This window comes from Cinclus cinclus, unplaced genomic scaffold, assembly GCF_963662255.1.
Source record: "Cinclus cinclus unplaced genomic scaffold, bCinCin1.1 SCAFFOLD_32, whole genome shotgun sequence".
NCBI lineage: Eukaryota > Metazoa > Chordata > Aves > Passeriformes > Cinclidae > Cinclus > Cinclus cinclus.
Window position 1 is genome coordinate 3,873,014 of NW_026912098.1, and position 14,286 is coordinate 3,887,299.

Below are 14,286 nucleotides of genomic sequence, written 5' to 3' on the forward strand. Positions count from 1 at the left end.
CAGGCAAAGAAAGAAATCAGCACAGGGTCCCTTACAGGCAGCATCAGTGTTGCTTTTCCAGCCTCCTCTGGGTTGCTCTGACTTTGCCATCAGAGCCTGCAGAGGCAGAGCTGGCCCTGGCAGTGCCCTGTGCTGGGAGGGGTCTGCAGGGCAGAGCTGAGCCCCCAGGGCTGGGCTGGGCTCTGGCAGCACTGGCAGGGCCCAGCCCTGGGCACAGGGAAGCAGCAGCTGGCAGGGAGAGGTCCAGGCAGCAGAGCCCTGGGCAGGCAGTGGGGGGAAAGTGACACCAAGCTGGGCTGGGATATTTCAAGTCATCTCCAAACCAAACTATTCCATGATTACTGTTCTTACAGATCCCCATGCCAAGACACAGCAAATGTCCAACAGCAGCTCCATCAGGCACTTCCTCCTGCTGGCATTGGCAGACACGCGGCAGCTGCAGCTCCTGCACTTCTGCCTCTTCCTGGGCATCTCCCTGGCTGCCCTCCTGGCCAACGGCCTCATCATCAGCGCCGTAGCCTGCGGCCACCACCTGCACACCCCCATGTTCTTCTTCCTGCTCAACCTGGCCCTCACTGACCTGGGCTCCATCTGCACCACTGTCCCCAAAGCCATGCACAATTCCCTCTGGCACACCAACAACATCTCCTACTCTGCATGTGCTGCTCAGCTCTTTTTCGTGGTATTCTTCATTTCAGCAGAGCTGTCCCTCCTGACCATCATGAGCTACGACCGCTACGTGTCCATCTGCAAACCCCTGCACTACGGGACCCTCCTGGGCAGCAGAGCTTGTGCCCACATGGCAGCAGCTGCCTGGGCCAGTGCCTTTCTCTATTCCCTGCTGCACACAGCCAATACATTTTCCCTGCCCCTGTGCCAGGGCAATGCCCTGGGCCAGTTCTTCTGTGAAATCCCACAGATCCTCAAACTCTCCTGCTCACACTCCTACCTCAGGGAATTTGGGCTCATTGCTGTTAGTGCTTTTCCTTTCTTTGGTTGTTTTGTGTTCATTGTTTTCTCCTATGTGCAGATCTTCAGGGCTGTACTGAGGATCCCCTGTGAGCATGGAAGGCACAAAGCCTTTTCCACCTGTCTCCCTCACCTGGCTGTGGTGTCTCTGTTTATCACCACTGGCACATTTACCTACCTGAAGCCCCCCTCCATCTCCTCCCCATCCCTGGATCTGGCCCTGTCAGTTCTGTACTCGGTGGTGCCTCCAGCTCTGAACCCCCTCATCTACAGCCTGAGGAACGAGGAGCTCAAGGATGCCCTGAGGAAACTGATGATTGGATCAATTCAGAAATAATAAACTATCTCTCTTGTACTGCTGAGCATTACAAGCTTAGCCTTTTAAATGCATTTTCCCAAATTTTTGTTGGTCTGTTTTCTGATTCTTTTTCTACTATTGCAGTGTCATTTGTAAAATCCTGTATTATTTCTCTTAGCATAAATGCATTAATATCTCCCTTTTGTATTGAAATAAAAAGACTTTCATAAAGTTTGTTCCCTTGGCATTTCAATGTATATAAGTTACTTCCCTGACTTGTATGTTCAGGATGCTTCCTGAGCCATTCTTGGTCTCTGCAGGGGCAGTTCTTGTGAGCAGAGGTGGAGGTTTGAAGTGACAGAGAGGGAGGCCAGAGGGACATCAGTAAAGCTCTGGGAGCTCCCAGGGTCAGAGGGAGCTGGGGAAATGGGGCGTTGGAAAAGTCTGCCAGGGAACCAGCACAGGTCTGTGTTAGGGTAGGAGAGCTGCAGTGGGGGTGACCAAATCCTTGGGGAGCTGGGACCACCCCTGGCAGCAGCAATGAGATTTGTGTGCCCTGGCTGTGCCTGCTGTCCCTCCCAATGAGGCCCATGAGAAGACACCAGTTCCTCCCAGCCCCAGGGCTCGTGGCCTCCTCCCCAACCCCAGAGAGCTTTGGAGGGCTCCTGCTGCTCTCCTGCCCTCACCATTCCCACCCCACATCCCACTGCTCAGGACAGCCACGAGCATCCTGTGAGGCCACTGCTCCCCATTCCCAGGGGATGGGCTCAGGGCTTGTCTGTCCTGCCTGGCACAGACCAGGCAGGGCTTTCACAGCCAAATTCCACACTCCATTTCCACCTGGACCCACTGGTGCCTCTGAGTTCTGCTTCCCCAACCCGGGGATGCTCTCCTTGTCTGCCCATTCCCCCTTGGTCTCTGGGCAGGGATGGCCTCAGTTGGGGGCTGCTGACATCCTCAGCAACCTGGAGGCTGCTGCTGAATTTTACTGGTCCAGAGGCTTGTTCAGCCTTCAGCTCTTCAGTTCAGGAATTCAGTGCCCAAGAGCTCATGAGCATTCAGAACACCTTAACAAGCCATGACTGTGAGAAAAAGTTATGTGCTCTACTCTTCTGTCATTAATTTGATCAATTTGAAAGGTCTGTTCAAATTGGATACACTATGTTAACAGTACAAGGAGAAAAGATTTATCTATTGGGCCCTGTTTAACTTTTTCCTGTATGTGGATGGATATGAGCAATGTCCAATTGATATTGAACTTCCTCACGCACTCTGAACAGATATGAAAATCAAGACCCTTTATGGCTGACAATCAATCACACTCTGTCCCTACCCCCACCCCACCATTTCCCTCATCCAAGCCCTGGCACTCAGAGCAGCCCAGTGCAAATCTGAGCTTCCTCCAGTCCAGGCTGTGCCTGCAGCTTTCAGCTCCTTGGCACCAAGTCCCAGCTGCTTTCCTTGGAGAAGGAGCTGCCCCAGACACAGAGGGATGTTCATTTGGGGTCAGCAAACAGAAGCCAAGGCAGGCCCAGCTCCATGGCAAACACAAGTGCAGCCCAAGGAGTGCTGGGCAATGGAGCCACATGCAGGGGTGTCCCCAGGGCTCAGGACTGGGGCCAGGGCAGTTCAATGTGTTCCTTGCTGATGTGGACCAGGCCATGGAGGGCACCCTGAGTCAGTGTCCAGGGGAGCCCAAGCTGGCTGGGAGTGTGGCTGTGCTGCAGGGCAGCAAGCTCTGCACAGGGATCTGGCCAGGCTGGAGCCATGGGCCCAGGACAATTGGATGAGCTTCAGCAAGGCCAAGGGCCGGCTCCTGCCCTGGGCTCACAACCACCCCAAATCCCTGGCCGTGCCCTGCCCCTGATCCCCACAGCCTGTCCTGTTTCCTTCATCCCTGCCTTGCCAGGGACTCTGTGGGACAAGGGAGCTCTGCTGTGCCTATGGAGGGAGGTGCAAGAGCCACCAGTGCAGTGGGCACCACAGCTCATCAGGTTTGTGTCCTTTGGGGGTCAGGAACTGCTGAGACTCAGAGGCAGAGAAAGGTTTCTCTTCATGGCCAACATAAGTAATATATCAATGATATAATTTAATAAGAATACAATTTCTTCCCTCAGCTCTGTGCAATGTAAAAGCAGTATCAGATATGTCCACCATGCACAAGGGATTTCCATTCAGAAACAGTTTTAGAAAAAGACATTAGAAAGGGTGATTCTATTACAAATGAAAACACAACTAAGACTGATGTGAAATTATCAGAGAACAAGTGGAGAAGGAAATCTGGGATCAATGGGAGGGCCATAGAACCATCTGGTCTCGTGAATAGATATCCTTAGACATGGCCATTTAAACAGGAGAGCGGGTAACACCCAAATGGAGAGGGACATGAAATAATAGACAGCATAGTAGTAACACAGGTAGAGGGGAAGAGCAGGATTTCTTCTCCTGTCATCAGTACATATCCAGGAAATTTCTGTTCTCTCCTGGTGGGAAGACATGGATATCTCTTCAAGTACTCAAATGCCCCAGCTAGTGAGATGTGTTCTTGCACCTTGCGAGTGTCAGGTTCCCCACACCTCCAGAGGGCTCCTGTCCCATAAAAATCTGCTCTGGCCCATTCCAAAATCGAGCGCAGCATTGTTCCAGGATCATCAAGGTGCTGAGGATGGAAGGGACCTCAGCAAGTCTGCAGCCCAAGCTGTCAGAAACTGGGTCAGACCAAGTGGTTTAAGGCCAGATGTGATCAGAATTTGATTATCCAAAAGAAGAGTGATAGGGCATTATCTGAGAACCTGTCTGAGCCCGTGGGAACAATACTTTTCCACATGTCCTGTCTGATCTCCACTCTTTCCCCTTCCACCCATTGTCTTTTGTCTCCCCCCAGGCCCCCCGGTGAAGATCCTGGCTCTGTGTTCTCCATCAGCTCCTGGCTGGCACTGCCAGGCTGGGATGAGGAGCCCCTCAGCCTTCCCTGCTCCGGGCTGGACAAGCCCAGCTCCCTCAGCCTCTGCTCACAGCCAAAGGGCTCCAGCCCCACCTTGGAGGCCCTTCCCTCACCCTGCTCCAGCTGCCAGACATCTTTCCTGCCCTGGGCAACCCAAACCAGGCCCCAGTGCCCTGGATAATCCACGTCCTTGATGTCCTGGTCCCACAGCCCTGGGTGCTCCTGCCCTGCCTCGCTGCCAGGGCACACGGCTGCCTCCTGCCCAGCTCCTGCCCACCAGGAGTTTTCTGACAGGGCCTGGTGGATACAGGGAGGGCTGGGGATGTTGTCTACTTGAACTTTAGCCTTTGACACCATATCCCACAGCATTCCCTGGAAAAGCTGAAGCCTGTGGCTTGGAGCGGTTCACCCCTCCCTGGGCTAAGAACTGGATGGACATCGGGGCCCAGGGAGTGGTGGGGAATGGTGCCACATGCAGCGTGTGTGCAGTGGTGTCCTGCAGGGATCGGTGTGGGCCCAGTCCTGTTTAACATCTTTATTGATGATGTGGAGAAGGGAGCACAGTGCACCATCAGCAAATGTGCAGATGGCACCAAGCTGGGTGTGAGTGTGGATGTGCTGGAGGGTAGGAGAGCTCTGCAGAGGGACCTGGACAGGCTGGATCCAGGGCCCAAATCCAACAGGGTGAGGTTTAACAAGACCAAGAGCTGGGTCCTGCACCTTGACCACAAAAACCCCTGCAGCGCTCCAGGCTGGGGACAGAGTGGCTGGACAGGGGCCAGGCAGAAAGGGACCTGGGGCAGTGATGGACAGCAGGGTGGACATGAGCCAGCAGTGTGCCCAGGTGGGCAATGGCACCTGGCCTGTTTTATAAGTGAGTTATTGGAATTGATAGAAATAAATTTGATTAGATTTAGTATAATTTATTTAATAAGTGATAGTAAGTAAAATAGTGTTGGGTTATTGGGGAACTTTTGTTTTATTAATGGTTCATGATTTTTTATTTGATAGTTTTGATTTATATATTTTTTAATTTTTTGTGTCATGTATTTTTTGTTGTGTTTTGTGTATATGTGGTGTGTTGTTAGGGGGTTTTTTTTGTTTTCTAGTCGTTGTGAAGATGAAGGTTTTTCATTATTTTGGTATTTTGATGAATTTTTATATATTTCTTATATAATTTATAGGATTTTTAATTTTTTTTTATTATATTGGATGGTTGTAATTACATTTCATGTTTGTAGTTAGGTTTTATATTTGTAGTTAAATTTTGGGAAATGCATATTTTGGGCTTTTTTGTTGTTGTTAATTAGGTTTGGTGAATTAATATTGATTGTATTTTGTTTTATTATATTTATTTTGTTTATTGAACTGTTTTAATTTTTGATGATCTAGAATTCGAGTTTTAGTTAAGATTGGGGGGTTTTTGTTGGTTTATATTTAATTTGTGTGAGTATTAAATGGGTAGTTTTTAGGTGGACTTTTATAATAGTAATTATTTTGTTAAGAATATATGGTTTAAATGATAATTTAAAATTAGTAATATTATTAGTTTGGTAAGAGATGATAAGAGGGTGGTAAGTTATGGGGAATGGTTAAACTATGATTTATATTAATTTTGTTGGGGTTTTTTGTGTTTTGGTTTTTTTTTTAATTTTTTATTGTAGTTTTGTTACGGTATTTTGTGTAATTTTGGTATGACTTGTATATATATATATAGTATTTTTTTTAAGACTAGTGTAAAGTTTTTTTTGCTGTAAAAATATTAATGGATGAGGAATGGTGTGGCCATCAGGAGCCAAGCTGCTGTGCCACCCCTGACCTGCCCCCACCTCTGCACACAGATATTGCTGCTGCAGCTCTAGAGAAGGGAGCAGAAGGAAGCTCCAAAGAAAGGAGAACTCCAGTAAAAACAGTTTTGGGAGATCCTTTAGTTCATTTCAAGCTACAGAGAACAGAGCCCGTCCTGGACAGAGTCTGGGGCCAGAGCAAAGGAGGAGAGACAAAATAATATCACAAATATGGGCATGATTTTGTGCAAAATTATTAGACTAAAACAAATGTAAAATCTTCCGGCAATGAAGGAAAAAAAAGAATTCTCAAAAATTACTCATATTACAAGTGACTAGGAGAAATTGGCAACTTGCACAAATTGGAAAGGTTCACTGTTTCTGAAACCATCCAGTCATCAGTGTCCACACTGCAGCCTTGAGCTCCTGGTTCCTCAGGCTGTAGATGAGGGGGTTCAGGACAGGAGGAACCACTGAGTACAGAACTGACAGGGCCAGATCCAGGGATGGGGAGGAGATGGAGGGGGGCTTCAAGTAGGCAAAAAAGGCAGTGCTGAGGAACAGGGAGATCACAGCCAGGTGAGGGAGGCAGGTGGAAAAGGCTTTGTGCCGTCCCTGCTCAGAGGGGATCCTCAGCACAGCCCTGAAGATCTGCACATAGGAGAAAACAATGAACACAAAACATCCAGAACCTAAACAGGCACTAACAGCAAGAAGCCCAAGTTCCCTGAGGTAGGAGTGTGAGCAGGAGAGTTTGAGGATCTGTGGGATTTCACAGAAGAACTGGCCCAGGGCATTGCCCTGGCACAGGGGCAGGGAAAATGTATTGGCTGTGTGCAGCAGAGCATGGAGAAAGGCACTGGCCCAGGCAGCTGCTGCCATGTGGGCACAAGCTCTGCTGCCCAGGAGGGTCCCATAGTGCAGGGGTTTGCAGATGGACACGTAGCGGTCGTAGCACATGATGGTCAGGATGGAAAACTCTGCTGAGATGAAGAACATAAAGAGAAACACCTGCGCAGCACATGCAGAGTAGGAGATGTTGTTGGTGTGCCAGAGGGAATTGTGCATGGCTTTGGGGACAGTGGTGCAGATGGAGCCCAGGTCAGTGAGGGCCAGGTTGAGCAGGAAGAAGAACATGGGGGTGTGCAGGTGGTGGCCGCAGGCTACGGCGCTGATGATGAGGCCGTTGGCCAGGAGGGCAGCCAGGGAGATGCCCAGGAAGAGGCAGAAGTGCAGGAGCTGCAGCTGCCGCGTGTCTGCCAATGCCAGCAGGAGGAAGTGCCTGATGGAGCTGCTGTTGGACATTTGCTGTGTCTTGGCATGGGGATCTGTAAGAACAGTAATCATGGAATAGTTTGGTTTGGAGATGACTTGAAAAATCCCAGCCCTGCTTGGTGTCACTTTCCCCCCACTGCCTGCCCAGGGCTCTGCTGCCTGGAGCTCTCCCTGCCAGCTGCTGCTTCCCTGTGCCCAGGGCTGGGCCCTGCCAGTGCTGCCAGAGCCCAGCCCAGCCCTGGGGGCTCAGCTCTGCCCTGCAGACCCCTCCCAGCACAGGGCACTGCCAGGGCCAGCTCTGCCTCTGCAGGCTCTGATGGCAAAGTCAGAGCAACCCAGAGGAGGCTGGAAAAGCAACACTGATGCTGCCTGTAAGGGACCCTGTGCTGATTTCTTTCTTTGCCTGGTTTATTCTGATCTGAGAGAAATTGTTCTTATTGTTCTCAACCTGAACAGATATGTGAATTTCAATGTTCAATTTTCCATCTACGTGACCCTGAGCAGTAGATTATAAAATCAGGATTTTCCCTTTTATGCAGCCCCTGACTTGCTGTTCTCCCTTTATAATCTATTTGGAAATGTTCTGTAGATAAATGTCATGCTGGGATCAGTCCTGATCAATGCACCATCCTCACCGCACAAGGAGAACACTTCCAAGTCTCACCAGCTGTCTCCCTCCACCCAGACCTTGTCCCCCAGTGCTGTCAGCAGCTCCCAGGGCTGGCTGAGAGCTGTCCCTGGCAGGCAGCAGAGTCCCTGCCCAGCACAGCACCCTGGGCTGCAGGACCCTGCTCTGCAGGACAGCCCTGGGCACCCCTGGCTGCTCTACAGGAGAGAGAATCAGAGAATGTACTCACAGAGTCTGTGGGCGTTGGGATGTTCCAGCTTTAGGAGATCCCTGCAGGAGCTGCAGCTGCATTGTCCTGCAGCCAGAGGCTTCCTGTGTCCAGGGCTGGGAGTGATTCTGCCCCAGGCACTTGTGAGCATCTTCCCAGCCCTGACTGATTGAAGCTCTCTGTGCCTCTGTGCTGTGCCTGGGGTGGCTGCAGGCAGTGCCCCAGCCCTGCTGTGCTGAGAGAAGTGATTCTCAGCGAGAGAAATGTGATTTTGAAACTCTTTTTAGTTCCCAGAATCACCCTATGGGCCAGGAGCCAATCTGAGGTCAGCAGCACAGACACAGCCCAAGGACTTTAATGAACCTCTTGGGGCTTTGGTGCTGTTTACATCAGACTCAGTCCCTGAGAGAGTGCTCAAAAATCTTCTCAAATATTCGAAGTTAAAATTAAATTCCAAAGTTTTTTGAAGTTTTAATGGGTGCCATTGAGGGACAGGACTGAGAAAGTGTCCCCAGGATCGAGTTAGAAAGGAACAGTGGAGGCAGTGATGACAGGAGGGGACAAACAAGGGAAAGGTGTCTGTGATGCTGAGCAAACCTGGATGTGTCTCAGCAATGCCAAGGGCCAAGGGCTGAGCCCCAGCCCCTGGCAAGGCAGATCCTGTCCCTCCCTCCTTGCTCAGGGCTCTTCCCGGGGCACTGGGCTCTGGGGATGTGCAATGCCAAGGGCAGCACCATGGGGCGGCCCCTGCCAGGCTGCTGAGCAGGGACAAGGAGGCAATGAGGCCCCAGCACAGCAAGGCTCACTTGTCCCCTGCTGGCCAAGGGCCCAGGGCCAGCAGCCATGGCCAAAGTGCTGCAGCACTTGGCTCTGGCAGGGCCTTTCAGCTGCTGCCCATCCCTGTGCCCTCTGCAGCCCAGGCTGTCCTACGGTGTCCATGCCCTGCCCCTCTGTCCCTGCAGGCTGTCCTCATCCCCCGGCTGCCCCACCTGGCTGGCCCCTTCCTTTGCTGACAGCTCTGCGTCCTGCCTGCCTCTGCCTGCACACACAAAGCCTTGGGCTCCTCCAGATTCCTTCTGGGGGACGTGCTGCACTCAGCCCTACTCTGGGAGGGAAATTCTTTTCTCCTTGGGTCCTGTCTGGGCTCTCCTCTGCTCTCCTCAGTTCCGACGCCATCGTGCACAGAGCTCCTTTGTCTCTATATTGTGGTCATGTGCCCAAAGCCTCCAAAACCACCCTTGGGTGATTTCTGGGCCCTCTTAGAGGTGTTTGCAATTGAAAACATTCTGTTCATAGTCTACTGAAAAAAACAGAGGAACAAGGCAGCCAGATCTCTCTGTTCTGCCTATTTCCTTCTAGGAGCTATGCTTGGATACATGGAATTTTGGAGGCCAATTTTAGCCATTGCCTCTGGACAAGAAGCTAGGTTTTTTTCCATAGAAAGGAAGGAAGTATGCACCAGTGTTTCAGGGGCGAATGAGCATTCACCACCGGAGGCCAAGGCCAGCTGGAGCGGTCTGGTCTTGTATCTTTTGCCTTAGAGTAACCCTTTTATATATGGAAGTTTTAGGGGGAGCTCCAGTTTCAGCTATGGGTTACAGGAAACGCAGATGGTTCTTTTCCATAGGAAGGAAATCACAAAGTCTCAGTGCTCCAGGGCAGATGAGAGGCAGCCCTTGACATGCTAAATTCAGCTAGACCTGCCAGGTAATCTGTGGGAGTCCCAGTCACCAGAGCTGTTCCATGACCCCTTGGTTCCATGGGACCCCACAGTGTCACAATGGTCTCCACGATTCCATGGGGCCTTGCAATGCCACAATGTTCTCCATGGATCCACAGTGCCCTGCAGGATCACAGTGCCCCTTTGGCTGCACGAGGCCCTGTAATGCAACAATGGCCTCTTGGTTCCACACAGCCCTGCTGCTTCACACCGGCCCCTTGGCACCATGCAGCCCAGCAGTGCCACAGTGATGAACTTGGTTCCAAGGGGTTTTGATGGTGTCACAAAGTGTCATTTCACAAGTCCTGAAAGTGTCACATTTGTCTCCATGGTTCCATGGGGCCCCTCAATATCACAATGGTCTGCACAGAAAGGAAACCACAGAGCCCCAGTGTTTCAGGGGCTGACAAACTTCAGTCAGCAGAGGCCAAGACCAGACAGACCTATCTGTGCTAGCAGCATTTTGTGGGAGAAACCCTTGAGGATAGAAATCTGGGAGGAAAAGTTCCCATTTTGGCCTTGGGTGCTTGTACAGAAGGGATGGTTCTTTTCCTTAGGAAGGAAAGCACTGAGCCCCAGGGTTTGAAGGAAGGTGAGAGCTGGCTCTAAGGAAGACAAGGGCAGCCAGACTTGTTGGTAATGGCAGCTTTTGTCTGCGAGCTTTCCCTGGATTTTGGGAATTTTGGAAGGGGAATCTAATTTTGGCCATGGATGCTTGAATGAGAAGGACAGTTCTTTTCCATTCGAAGGAAATCCCAGAGCCCAAGTGTTTCATGGCAACACGAGAAGAGACCCTTGACATGCCAAGGGCAGTTGGAGCAGTCAGGCCAATCCAACCAGACCTGTTCCCTGTTCCCTTGGATCCACGGGGCCCTGCAGTGTCACAATGGCTGTGTCATGTTGGATCCTTGGTTCCATGAGGCCCAGCTGTGTCACACTGGCCTCTTGTTTCCAAGGGGCTCCACAGTGTCACAGTGGTTCTTCGCTCCCATGTGGCCTTGCAGTGTCACAGGGGTCTCCTTGGTGCCTTGTGCCACCAAAATGGACCCTTGGTTCCATGGGGACTCACAGTGTCACAAGGGTCTCCTTGGTTCCATGAATCCCTTCAGAGCCCCTCGATTCAACGAGGCCTCAAAGTGTCCTCATGGCCTCCAGGATTCCATGAGGCCCCAGTGTCACAATGGACCTTTGGTTCCATGGGGTCCCACACTGTTCCATGATTCCTTAGTTCCATGGGGCCCTGCAGTGTCACAATGGACTCCTTGGTTTCGTGGGGCTGCAAAGTGTCACAGTGGCCCCTTGGTTCAGTGACAACTGTGATGCCTTAAGCTTTTAGCCTTGGTATTTTTCAAATCCTGTACTGCATCAGTGAATACCTCTAAATGCCATAGAAAATGTCAGTTTACCATCTTCACATTTTGATCAGGCAAAACAATTCCTCCAGGCCTGAAACTCAAGGACACCCTACAGCCGCAGGGTCTGAAAATATAAATAAACATGAATTTGGGGGAGCAAACTGGGGTAACATGGCTTCATTCCCTGAAGCTGCAAAGGGAGAATTAACCACTGATATTGAGACAGACCAAACTTACAATTTTTTTAAAATTTAATGGGGACCATCATTTTGGTATGTAGGCGCTAGCCAAGAATTGTGCCCAGACAAAAGTATCCAGGACACAACTGTTTGGCTGTCTTGCCCTCTGTTGATTTGGTTTGATTATGAGAAGAATGTTTTAATTTGCCAGCAGCGTGGAGAGGGCCCAAAAATCTCTCAAGATGGTGTTTGGAGGCTACAAACAAACGACCACTATATAGGGACAAAGGAGCTTTGTGCCCAGAGGAGTGGAGACTGAAGAGAGCAGAGGAGAGCACAGACAGGACACGAGGAGAAAGGAATTTCCATCCCATGGCAGGGCTGGGACCTCATTGCCTCCTTGTCCCTGCTCAGCAGCCTGGCAGGGGCCGCCCCATGGTGCTGCCCTTGGCATTGCACATCCCCAGAGCCCAGTGCCCCGGGAAGAGCCCTGAGCAAGGAGGGAGGGACAGGATCTGCCTTGCCAGGGGCTGGGGCTCAGCCCTTGGCCCTTGGAATTGCTGAGACACATCCAGGTTTGCTCAGCATCAGGGACACCTTTCCCTTGTTTGTCCCCACCTGTCATCACTGCTTCCAGTGTTCTGCTCTAACTGGAAACTGGGGAAACTTTCACAGTCATATCCCTCGGTGGAATCCATTAAAACTTCAAGAAATTTTGGAGTTTGAGTAAGACTTTGAGTTCTTGACAAGTTTTCTTTCTGCTCCCTCTCAGGGACTGATGTCCAGGGACTCAGCACTCTTGGAACACCCCAGCTCTACAGACAGGGCAAGTGTGAGGAATTCTTCTGAAAGATATTATTACATTATCAGTCTCGTAAAGGGTGAAATATAAGAGAGGTAAAACTACATGCCAGTCTATCAGAAGCCAATGTATTTCCTGATTGCAATGCAATAAATAAATATTTTTCAACCTATTAGCTTTTGCCAGACAATAGCGCTGATATTTCTAACATAAATCAAATATTATTTTATCCCATGTGGTCTTGCCACAATGCATCTTTTACAGTTTAAATCCTCCAAAATATCTGGTCTTTTTGCAGGGCCATCATTTGAAATTTGTTTCTAGTTCAATCTCTCTCTCTACAATGCCTTCTCTAGTCCATGGCCTTTCTAAGTCAGCACACCTTATCTCAGAGTTTGCATGCACATGAACAAGACTGAGAGAGCTTTCAGTCAGGCTTTGAGAATCCTTTACAAATCCATTTCTCACAAGTATCAATCACAAAATGCTACAATGACCTCTGCTCTAGAGACAACAGTAATAAAATGCAGCCTTGATAATACCAATGGAGATTTCTAAGTTCTTTGACATATTTCTCCATAAATGGAGTTGAAAACTTTCCTGATGAACTGCACCAGAGCAGAGGGAAATCAAGGCAGAACCGTGCTTTGATAGGAAACCTCTCATGAATTCAGTCATAATCAAAGTCCAAAGTTTCTGATATCGTTCATGGGTCCCATTGAGGGACACAACTGAGAAAGTGTCCCCAGGTTCCAGTCAGAGCAGGAAATTGGAGGCAGAGATGACAGGTGGTGTGGGAAATGCAGGCATGGAGAGCTCTCAGGGCCTTGTGCATACAGGCTGAGAGATAGAGATGGATCCAAGGTTTGACCTAAGACCTTGGAGAAGAATTGGAGAGTTAGAGCATTAAAAGTAAAATAGACACAAAACAAGAATATAAGTTTGTAGTTTAAGTAGAAATGTGTTTTAAGCAAACAGAGATATGTATTATGTAAGCAAAGCAGTATGTTAAGTAAGATAGTAAAAGATTATAAAGATTAGCAATAGAACCTGTTATAAAGCTAAAAGCTTAAGATGCATTAGTGAGGGTTTGTGAAGTGTTTTATGATTAGTTGAAAAATGACACACTGCAGCAAAGCCATGGGAAGGAAAGCAATTAATGTCTGGTGTCAAAAGACACTAGCAAAGTTCATAGAAGTATTGGATTGACTAACAACCTTACATATGGCATTGTAACTAAGAATAGATGACTTCTGAAATTATGGTGTTGGATGTAACACCTTTAATATCTCACCCTTCAATGAGACTGATGCAATAAAGCGATAAATAATTTCTTTTACAACATCTCTCAATTGCCCCATCTGTTGAAATTTTAATCTCCTGATAGGGATTTTTCAGACATCAGGAGTGCTCCATTGAATTGAATAGGGATGTAGGGACACCAGGTCTCTCCTGTTGAAGTCAATGTGGATTTAAGGAAATCACATTTGCCCTACTGATATCATTGAAGATTTAGGGAGACCAGGTCTATCCATTCAAGTCAGTGGGGATTTTGTGGCCATTTGGTGCAAAAACTGGAAAAACTGGATAAATTTGTAGAAAATCTGGGGAAAATCTTGGGCTGAATTCCAGGAATTTCTGCTCCAGAATTGTGTTGCTGACACTCTGGAAAGTCCTGAATGAATTCCTGGGAGGCAATCCAGAATCTCTGACCCCACATCTGTGGCCTTTTCTGGAGCTGTGCATCCAGGCAAGTCCAAAAATCTCCATTTTCAGCCCCCAAATGGGATTTTTAGCACCAAAAACCTTGGGGAATCAGGTCTACATACTGAAGTCAAAGTGGATTTTTTGGGGACACCAGGTCTACCCCCTAATAGAGTTTGATTGGGAATGGTTACAGGCTAAACTGGGAGCACTGGGAGTAGCAAAGGTGGGGCACTGGGATTACTGGGAACACTGGGGCAAAAGTGGGACCTCTGGGAGGGATTAGTAGAGATAAATGAATATAAATAGGACTCCAGGTCTACCCCATTGAAATCAGTAGGGATATAAGGACAGCTGATCTGTCCATTAAAGTCAATGGGGATTCAGGGACACCAAGTCTACCCAGTCAAAGCCATG

At 49.3% G+C, this 14,286-nt stretch overlaps 2 protein-coding genes across 2 annotated transcripts; one reads left to right on the plus strand and one right to left on the minus strand.

Moving 5' to 3' along the window:
- The first annotated feature begins 352 nt into the window (after nucleotides 1–352).
- On the plus strand, nucleotides 353–7,787 carry LOC134057412 (olfactory receptor 14J1-like). Its single transcript, XM_062514399.1, has 2 exons — nucleotides 353–1,285; nucleotides 7,728–7,787. Exons 1-2 carry the CDS (start codon nucleotides 377–379, stop codon nucleotides 7,785–7,787), a joined length of 969 nt encoding a protein of 322 aa, XP_062370383.1. The 5' UTR covers nucleotides 353–376.
- LOC134057241 (olfactory receptor 14J1-like) lies at nucleotides 6,308–7,102 on the minus strand (the record flags this gene model as incomplete). Its single annotated transcript, XM_062514238.1, has 2 exons — nucleotides 6,308–6,333; nucleotides 6,439–7,102. Coding segments are annotated over 2 exons (690 nt in total), but the record flags the coding sequence as incomplete, so codon positions are not given.
- Nucleotides 7,788–14,286: the final 6,499 nt, after the last annotated feature.